The sequence below is a fragment of the Oncorhynchus mykiss genome, chromosome 25, assembly GCF_013265735.2.
Source record: "Oncorhynchus mykiss isolate Arlee chromosome 25, USDA_OmykA_1.1, whole genome shotgun sequence".
Taxonomy (NCBI): Eukaryota; Metazoa; Chordata; class Actinopteri; order Salmoniformes; family Salmonidae; genus Oncorhynchus; species Oncorhynchus mykiss.
In genome coordinates this window covers 36,087,317-36,098,004 of record NC_048589.1, presented here as the reverse complement: position 1 = coordinate 36,098,004, position 10,688 = coordinate 36,087,317, and the positions used below count along the sequence as shown (strand labels likewise).

The window sequence follows — 10,688 nt, the reverse complement described above, 5'->3', positions numbered from 1 at the left end:
ATGTCATGACTCTCCTGTGATGATCTGAAGGATCAGGTTACAGTGGGTCCTCTCTACAGCGTGTTCTCTCTCGTAGAGGGGGAGAGCGGGAAGTCGGCTGTTTTATGGTGGTCATATAATACACTGCCCCTATGCTCTGGTGGTTAAATGGTTAATAACTAAAACTATATAGGCCACGGAGACCATACTGCTGTAGTTTTGGCTACACGGCTGGAAATGGTTCAACTCTGAGACTATTGATCACTACAGAATAAGAGTAAATCCTAGACGTATAATTACTAGTCTGCAGCTGGAAATTATGTAAGTCTAGGACAAGAATACCGACAACCGCCGAAACATCTATTCTATGCGTCAACCACGGGTACACCTGACGTATCCATTATGAACACAACCGGATTCCAACAACCGGATTCCAACAGAGAAGACAACAACGACATACGGGCGTAAATATATACATTGCAATTATTCTCAAATGAGCGGTGGTCTATGTGCAAAGGATTAGCATTTCAATTAATACAATTATTAACTGTGTGTAGTGAATTCATTTTGTCTTTCCCGCTCTTTCTCAGTCCCCACCCTTCCTTTGTCTACCAAGCCGTCATATCAGCTTTGTCTGCTAGGGACTTTTTCTTTGTATCATGTAGTAACCCAGATATCTACTGTTTGTTTGTTATGTAATTCTGTGTGATTATTTACTTAGTTAGTAAATAAATAATTATGCCAATTTGTATATCGCTGATTCGTGATTTAGGCTAGGGTTCGTGCAGATATTCAAGGGTTTGTGACGTTCAGTAATGAGAACTGATGAGCTAATAATAATAATACATGAATGAGAATGACTAATCGATAAGATATGAAAATATCTGAAGAGTTATATTTGGGAAATTGACACTTTGTAAACATAATTTTTCCATGGTGCCCCGACTTCCTAGTTAATTAAAGTTACATGATTAGTTTAATTGCGTAATTAAATTACACAGAGAATTTATTTGATAAAATAACAGTCTTCACTTTTAATGATAGTCCAGACATGACACAGAGAATGTAATACTACTTGTTCACTCAGTCTGCACCAACTGCTTCACATAAGACACACTAGGCAGAATATCCAGACACTAGGAATGTAGTTGGATGAGTATCACTTACGATGCCTCCTGCTGTGGCACAAAGTATACTATATAAAGTTCAATTGAACCTCTCAACATGTTTCAAGTTCCCAATGTATAATCACATTCATTGTGACTCTGAGGATTTTGCCTCTGTATAAATGGCAGCCTTGGGGCTCTGCGTGGCAGTTACAGTAGCTTGATGGTCACTGCAGAGGGTGACTGTTGTATTGAGGTTGGCGTGTTGTATTGAGTGATACTGATAAGAAACAACCTCTTCTCTAACATGTCCTCCCAGTCCTGTTCTGTCAAAGTTTCCACAGCACAGCTTCGGGGCACACTGCTTCCCACAGGACAGATCACAGACGTAAATATTAGATTCAAAGTTAACAGTAACAAACTCTGGTTGAACTGTCGTGGCATGGATACCCTCATCGTGAAAGAGGCCTTTGATTCGCATGGCCACATCCATGTAGGAAGCTGGGTTTAGGCATTTGATGTGTGCCGTGGCAATGATCCTGCTCCCTGCCAGCTGCCAGATGTGTAGGTCGTGGACAGCCAACACACCATCCAGGCCCCTGAGCCTCCCCAGCAGCTGGGGCATGTCTATCTGTTTAGGAACAGTCTGCAGGAGGATGAGGACTGACTCCTTCAGGAGAGGGAAGGTGGTATAGAGTAAGAAGCCCGCCATAATGATGCAGAGTGTGGGGTCGAGGTAGAGCACCCAGCAAGGGCCAGCGAGGTGCACTGTAGTCTGGGTACTACTACCAAGCATGGTGATCAGTGTAACATTGACATGTTGTTGGTGGTGGTCAGTGTAGTCGTGGCTGTTGTAGCATGGGTTGACACAGGTCTCTCCAGCATGGCAAGGCTGCCACACGTAGGTGAAGGTTAGAGCGTTGACCACAACAATTACAGAGCCGAGGGCATCACCCAGCATGTGGAGGAAGACACCCTGCATGTTGAGCTGTGAAGCAGAGTCATGATGGCTCTCGTTCCAATCCTCCAGGGTGATGTCCTTCATGTGGACCACAAGGTTGTCCTTATTGGGGATTTCTGTGGAGTATTGAACATAAAAGACCTGATTGGTGATAACATATGACATGGAGTACAAGGAGTAGAATGTTAACACAAATAGACTGGTACCCAGGCTAAGCATAAGAATCCTGAATGATGAATAATACAGGCCTTTATACAAAGACCTTTCTATACGTTCTTATTTATATATGCCTACCCTCATTTTCCCTCTAACTATTAGGCTACCTTGTATTCATCTACAAACAGATTAGGGCAACAGATTAGACCAGCAGGTAGTTTAGCAGTTAAGAGCGATAGGCCAGTAAACAAAATGTTGCTGATTTGAATCCCTGAGCTGGTGAAAAATCTTTCAATGTGCCCTTGAGCAAGGTGTTTAACCCTAATTGCTCATGTAAGTTGCTCTGGATAAGAGTGTATACTAAAAATGTAATACAAATTAATTTGCAGGATTGTGACCTCTGTTGGATTTTTAACTAACATGCTAGCAGTTACCATAAACTTCCAGTCATTGTGCTAACGCTAGTTAGCAACGTCCTTCAAACTGCACGCAGAGACATAAAAATGCCATCCACGAGTTCATCTGACTCTGGGCAAGTAGATAAAGGGCTTCACTGCCAAAATCCTGAAGTATCCCTTTAAACAGTGGTACATTCATTTCCCTTCACTAAACATTGTGTTAATTGATGATCACAAAGAACATTACTCATACAGCAACAATTATCAAACAACTACAGAAGAAAAGGTAAATACAACAGACATACCGTGATCTCCTCCTGGACCTGCTCTGAGATCCCCTGTCTTCAGACTGCAATCAAACAGGATAGGCCTACTGGTTTCATCGTCAAAGGATTCTCTCCCCACTCTCTCGGATTTGTGAAGTGTGTTAATTCCATGAGAGCCACCATGCGAGTGACTGTATCCTGCGTGTTCGTGGAACAACAAAAGACCGAGCAAGTTTACAAGAAGTCCCGCAGCTCCAACTCCAATAACCACTCGGGGACTTTCAATCTCGTGAGGCACTGTGAACCGCTCGCCTGCCTCAATACTGATGGTAAAGCACATGGCAGTTAGGAATACGGCGTTGACCAGAGCACCCATCACTTCTGCTCTGATCCATCCGAAAGTATTTTGACTCGTTGCTTGAGTTTTCTCAGAGAAGTGCACAGCAATCAGGGCCACAACCAGGGCAATGACACCCGGCAGCATATAAAGAGTATGACAGCATTGACAGGGAAGCAGTCATACGGCTGACGACAACCTCAACAATGAAAAACGCAAAAGTAATGGACAGCATGCAGAGCAGTCGGAGACGATTTCGTTCCCAAGCCATTTTCACCGCAGCAATACAAGAGTCGAACAAAAATTGGTCGAGTATCTTCAAACTATCTTGCGAGTTGTAGTGGCAAACTAGCACCTTGGACAGCAACCAAACCGGTCGCCAGGGGCAACTTGTAGAAGCAACGGCTTGTTTCCCTCGTGCTTCATTGATCAAATGGCATGCAACCATGTTAGTAACTATATGTTCTAAATGTGATGTTTTAGTGCCTCTAGGGTAATTCAGAAACCTGGTTGAGGACCTTATTACTGATGAATGTGTGTTTTTTTATGACCATGTTTTTCTTTTTGCTTGCATTTATATTTTGATGTGTGTATTTTCTGTAATTTATGTAATTCGGGGTTTATCTGTAAAAGAGACCTTGGTGTCAAGACTCCCTGATAAAATAAAGGTTAAATAAAATACAAAATGTTACACAACTGAAGTGGATTAGTGCTGTTTGCTGAGAGCTGATGCACCAAAATAATCATCCATTACACTTTTTGTTGCAGTATTTGATGAAGTTTCAATTTGTTAGTTCGTATAAATCACAAATTACACAATCTATCATATGGGTTTAGTTAGGCTATATGTTGATTATCAACATTTATTTTCATTTCACCACCACAAGGTGGTGGCAAAAGACAACTACGAGAGATGTTTGAGATGCTGTTCTCTGTTCGTCTATATTTCCAGCCGGCGTTGCTCTCGTCTCGTGAGGAGGAGGACACTGATATTCGCTGTCAAGTATTTGACCAATAAGGGGGCAGGAAGTGTGGCCTATCGGTCGCGTAGAGCTAAATGGGCCCAATCAGATGTTAATACTCCACATAGCAACCCCAATCACAGCTGAAGGGGGGCTTGGTCTTGAAGGTGTAGTAGTGGTTACCCCTCCCCCTCTATGCTGTCTTGTTTTGACACATTTTTGTTTTGCTTGACAAGCTAACCCAATTTTTTTCAATCAAAGCTAGCTGGTCAACACCACATTGAAACTAAATATAGCTAGCTACATGTGTTTCTGTAATTTCAAACGATCTAAGTAATGTTACTGATGTGCTAGCCAGCAAGTGTATCGTTGGGCACATTTGGAATACAATGCCATCTTCGATGGAAGGATCTTCTAGAGAAGGTGAACCGTTTACTGTGAAACATGAGCTGAAAAATGGTAAGTTGTCCAGCTAGCTATATTTCTAACTAGCTAACGTTAGATAATAATGTTAGATTAATTTATCTAGCTACTAAATTTGCTGACGGTGATTAACGTTAGCTATCTAAATAACCGGTTAGCTAGTTAATGAAATGGCAACGGTTAGCTAATTTAGCTAGCTACACTAGCTAACGTTACTCTGCCGCTGGGATTTGCAAGTGCAGTCTGTCAAATCCCAAAAAGGCAGGTAAAGTATCAAGCCATGCGATTTGCTAAGCAAACTAAGTTAACTTGACCGTCGCCATGCAGGCTCATGTTTCAAAACTGTGACATTAGTTATCATTCAGTCCACAAAATGACAAGTACAAAACATCAAACATTAGCTAACCCTTGGAAGTAGAAGACCGACGTGCGCTTGACAGGGGAGTGTTGGCCAATAGCTCATGTTTGCTAGCTAGCTGTATGTGTAAACCTGTTTTCCATTCGTTGCGGTAGTTACATAACAGTAGTAGGTAATATGCCTATTCGCGTCTTGTGTTCCGCCATGGTGGTTGTTTTGTTCGGCTGTCATTATTCCATGGATGTCAGGCGAGAGAACCTTGAGTGAGACCTGTCATCTGAGTTGCATCTTCAGTTGTTGCATACACTGCCCTGTCTGTCTTTCAAGTTTCCATTATCACACCCCATCATGGATTTTGGAGGATGTCACAATGGAATCATTTATTGCAAGTAAAATTGAACGGTTTTCTGTTGCTACTAAGAATGTCATCTTTATTAGCTTCATGTGATGTTACTCTGATTATGCCGACCAATGCTTGGCAGTGTAATTACTATTAATTGATAGTCATATCCATGATCCAACATACATATGAATACTTAATTACAGCATTTTCCAAATCTTCCATCTAGCTCACTTCACTAAGCGTTGAGATCGCAGCGACTGTAAAGTAAAAAACAGCCCTCTGAGGAAAGCCTGACTAGTGAAGGGCACCGCACCACCAATGCATCCATCCTAGTAACACACATGCACTCCAATTAAACAAGATAAATAGAGGATGCCCCTGTGAGGTTCTCGAGGCACATCACTCTGTTTCCTCTAGATAGGAAGGTGGCCCCATTTCTGCCAAATATCTATCTACGATGCTAGCTCAATCTCAGCACTATGCAGCCTCAGCATTATTGCTGAGTCGTTTCTTAGCTGAGCAGCAGTCCACACTGTGTGAGAGTGATGTGCATGGGCTTATTAGGCTAAGGCTACATACAAGCTTCCCTCTCTCACCTATCCCTGTCTCTATCTCTTATCTCTCCTCTCTTATCTCTCCTCTCTCTCTCTTATCTTTCCTGTCTTTCTATCTCTCTCGCTTGCTCCCGCTCTCTCTCTGCCCTTAATGTGTTTGTGCACAAAGCATTAGTAGCAATCATTGTTGATCTCTCTCTCTCTCCCCTCCCCCTCCCCTTAATGTGTTTGTGCACAAAGCATTAGTAGCCAACATTGTTGATATCTCTCTCTCGCTCCCCTCCCCTCCCCTTAATGTGTATGTGCACAAAGCACTATCAGCCATCATTGTTGATATCTGCATGCAAAGTGTAGTGATCTATTCCAGGCTGTGTCTGAATATAATATGCCCGTGTTCTAGATTAGAGGTCAGTTTAGTTGGTACCAATGCTTTAGCCAGCTGTAAAAACACAGAAAGAAGTTGTCATGCAGGAACCCAGGAGGAATAATAAATAAATCAAGTGTTTTCAAAAACAGGGGTGTTGAAGAGCGAGAAATAAATTGTCTCACTGAAAATAAAAAAAAATGTTTTAGCTCACAGCTGTGTCTGTTTTCTGCTTTAGATAGCCTGTGCTACAGCAGTCCTTCCTATTTAGCCTATTTTGTTACAATGTGCCCTGTCCTTGAATGTTGTTTTAATGGGTGAAGTTGCATCACACATGTTCTGTTCTCATACACTAGGTGGCTTCCCAGTTTATAACTCTGACCTTGCCTTTAATGATCATCATCAACCTGTGGGTCATGTGTTTGTATGAGTTTTGTGTTGATTTTAAGGATGGGCCGAGGACTGAAGTCTCCACAAAATATACAGTGCCTTGCAAAAGTATTGAGACCCCTTGGATTTCTTCACAGTTTGTGTTAGAAAGTGGGATTAAAATTGATTTAAATGTAAAAAAAAAATCTACACAAAAAATGAAAAATATACACCTACTCATTCAAGGGTTTTTCTTTATTTTTACTATTTTCTACAGTTGATGTTGAGATGTGTCTGTTACTTAAACTTTGACATTTCTGAGGCTGGTAACTCTGCTGCAGAGGATAAGTTCATTAGAGGTAACTCTGGGTCTTCCATTCCTGTGGCGTTCCTCATGAGAGTTTCATCATAGCGCTTTATGGTTTTTGCGACAGCACTTGAAGAAACTTTCAAAGTTCTTGAAATGTTCCTCATTGACTGACCTTCATGTCTTAAAGTAATGATGGACTGTCGTTTCTCTTTGCTTATTTGAGCTGTTCTTGCCATATTATGGACTTGGTCTTTTACCAAATAGGGCTATCTTCTGTATACCACCCCACAACACAACTGATTGGCTCAAACACATTAAGAAGGAAAGAACTTCCACAAGTTAACTTTTAACAAGGCACACCTGTTAATTGAAATGCATTCCAGGTTGAAGAGAATGCATGAAGCTGGTTGAGAGAATGCCAAGAGTGTGCAAAGCTGTCATCAAGGCAAAGGGTGGCTACTTTGAAGAATCTAAAATATACTTTGATTTGTTTAACACTTTCTTTGGTTACTACATGATTCCATATGTGTTATTTCATAGTTTTTATGTCTTCACTATTATTCTACAATGTAGAAGATAGAAAAGAAAAATCCTTGAATGAGTTGGTGTGTCCAGACTCTATAAGTAACATCATAGAGATTTGAACATACATTTTTGATGATTTGGACATGAAGTGTGAAAATGCGAGTATAGGTACAATTGACTTACATTGGATTTGTGCTAAAAAGAGAGCATTTGAAATATTGGACAACAAAAGCAAAGCATGGATTTCTGTCATACCTTGTCCAAAAACTGCTTACAGGGTAAGGAAACCAATTTGTCATTTTGTAATCTGGTTTAACTATCCCTTTAACATCGAGGGGGAGGGGTGGTCAGAACCTGTGAATATCAGGATGTAGGATGGGACATAAACCGATCAACTTAAATGACACATTTTTTTGAACAATGTGGGGGAAAAAACATCACCAAATTCACTGGGAATACATTACATAGGTTTAAGAGACAATACTTTTCAAATCAAATCAAATTTTATTTGTCACATACACATGGTTAGCAGATGTTAATGCGAGTGTAGCGAAATGCTTGTGCTTCTAGTTCCGACAATGCAGTAATAACCAACAAGTAATCTAACTAACAATTCCAAAACTACTGTCTTATACACACAAGTGTAAGGGGATAAAGAATATGTACATAAAGATATATGAATGAGTGATGGTACAGAGCGGCATAGGCAAGATACAGTAGATGGTATCGAGTACAGTATATACATATGAGATGAGTATGTAAACAAAGTGGCATAGTTTAAAGTGGCTAGTGATACATGTATTACATAAAGATGCAGTAGGTGATATAGAGTACAGTATATACATATACATATGAGATGAATAATGTAGGGTGTGTAAACATTATATTAGGTAGCATTGTTTAAAGTGGCTAGTGATATATTTCCCATCATTTCCCATCAATTCCCATTATTAAAGTGGCTGGAGTTGAGTCAGTGTGTTGGCAGCAGCCACTCAATGTTAGTGGTGGCTGTTTAACAGTCTGATGGCCTTGAGATAGAAGCTGTTTTTCAGTCTCTCGGTCCCAGCTTTGATGCACCTGTACTGACCTCGCCTTCTGGATGATAGCGGGGTGAACAGGCAGTGGCTCGGGTGGTTGTTGTCCTTGATGATCTTTATGTCCTTCCTGTAACATCGGGTGGTGTAGGTGTCCTGGAGGGCAGGTAGTTTGCCCCCGTGATGCGTTGTGCAGACCTCACTACCCTCTGGAGAGCCTTACGGTTGTGGGCGGAGCAGTTGCCATACCAGGGGGTGATACAGCCCGCCAGGATGCTCTCGATTGTGCATCTGTAGAAGTTTGTGAGTGCTTTTGGAGACAAGCCGAATTTCTTCAGCCTCCTGAGGTTGAAGAGGCGCTGCTGCGCCTTCTTCACAATGCTGTCTGTGTGGGTGGACCAATTCAGTTTGTCTGTGATGTGTATGCCGAGGAACTTAAAACTTGCTACCCTCTCCACTACTGTTCCATCAATGTGGATAGGGGGGTGTTCCCTCTGCTGTTTCCTGAAGTCCACAATCATCTCCTTAGTTTTGTTGACGTTGAGTGTGAGGTTATTTTCCTGACACCACATTCCGAGGGCCCTCACCTCCTCCCAGAAGGCCGTCTCGTCGTTGTTGGTAATCAAGCCTACCACTGTTGTGTCATCCGCAAACTTGATGATTGAGTTGGAGGCGTGCGTGGCCACGCAGTCCTGGGTGAACAGGGAGTACAGGAGAGGGCTCAGAACGCACCCTTGTGGGGCTCCAGTGTTGAGCGGGGTGGAGATGTTGTTGCCTACCCTCACCACCTGGGGGCGGCCCGTCAGGAAGTCCAGTACCCAGTTGCATGGGGCGGGGTCGAGACCCAGGGTCTCGAGCTTGATGACGAGCTTGGAGGGTACTATGGTGTTAAATGCCGAGCTGTAGTCGATCTGACGTTAGGCACTATATTTATGGAATACTATATGAATCCTATAAATGAAAATAGCTTTGAGTGCAATCAATTATCTTAATTTCTCAGAGATAAAATTATATTTCAACAAAATGTTGCAGGAATGCTTATCCTAACATAAACAATTTCAGAAAAATCAGAGATTATGGGTATCGATCCACCTTATGCTTTTAGAGGTGGAACAACCCTTTACCGACTGGACCCGATTGTGCCCTTCCTCTGTTAATTTTATGTGTGAAGGGATGAGAACTGCGCAAGCTTATCATCTGTGTCAGCCAATTGCAACTCAATAAAACTTAGCGCTTATGTCCAGCTGAAACTGGTTCTGGCCACTCGCATGGCATGTGCCTGCTGCTGAGGACAGAGGGAGAGCAAGTGAGAGCAGCCTTGTCCTTGGCTACTGTTGATTGCGAAGATGGAAGCCTTTTTCATTGAAGTAAAACAAAAGTTAGAAAGAGTATAGTAAACAGAAGCCAGCAAGGGAAATGACCTCCGTGGGGACACGTTTTAATATTGTATTGGACAAAGATGAGAAGAACATTGGTGCTGTCAAGTAGACTGTATGCAACTCGATATTCAGGTTTGATGCAAAAAAATTTTTTAAAGTTTGTTTTCATATTTATTATCATTTGTTTTCTCATTATTATTATTGTATATCATTATTGTTATTATTGAAGACCTATTTAAGAATCAAATCAAATTGTATTAGTCACATGCTCTGAATACAACAGTAGACCTTACAGTGAAATGCTTACTTACGAGCCCCTAACCAACAATGCAGTTAAAAAATAAAAAGTAACTAACAAGAATTAAAAAAACAAGTAGTTAAATAACAGCTGTAAAATAACAATAGCAAGACTATATACAGGGGGGTACCGGTACAGAGTCAGTGTGCGGGGGCACCGGTTAGTCAAGGTAATTGAGGTAATATGTACATGTAGGTAGAGTTATTGTGACTATGCAAGTGACTATGCATAGATAACAACAACAACAACAACAACAACAACAGAGTAGCAGCGGTGTAAAATATGGGGTTGGGGGGCAATGCTAATAGTCTGGGTAGCCATTTGATTAGATGTTCAGGAGTCTTATGGCTTCGGGGTATAAGCTGTTTAAAAGCCTCTTGGACCTAGACTTGGAGCTCCGGGTACTGCCTGCCATGCGGTAGCAGAGAGAACAGTCTATGACTAGGGTGGCTGGAGTCTTTGACGATTTTTACAGGCCTTCCTATGACACCGCCTGGTATAGAGGTCATGGATGGCAGGAAGCTTTGCCACAGTGATGTACTGGGCCGGCCATACGCACTACCCTC

At 41.9% G+C, this 10,688-nt stretch overlaps 1 protein-coding gene and 1 pseudogene across 1 annotated transcript in view; one reads left to right on the top strand and one right to left on the bottom strand.

Annotated features, from left to right (window-relative positions):
• Nucleotides 1–930: 930 nt before the first annotated feature.
• LOC110504338 lies at nucleotides 931–3,536 on the bottom strand (annotated as a pseudogene).
• Nucleotides 3,537–4,355: 819 nt separating this feature from the next.
• LOC110504236 (ribosomal protein S6 kinase alpha-5) overlaps nucleotides 4,356–10,688 on the top strand; it is a 61,893-nt gene continuing 55,560 nt past the window's right edge. The window contains exon 1 of the mRNA XM_036962571.1: nucleotides 4,356–4,624. Within this exon, the coding sequence (XP_036818466.1) occupies nucleotides 4,555–4,624 (70 nt within the window). The 5' untranslated portion in view covers nucleotides 4,356–4,554. The remainder of the gene's footprint in view (nucleotides 4,625–10,688) is intronic.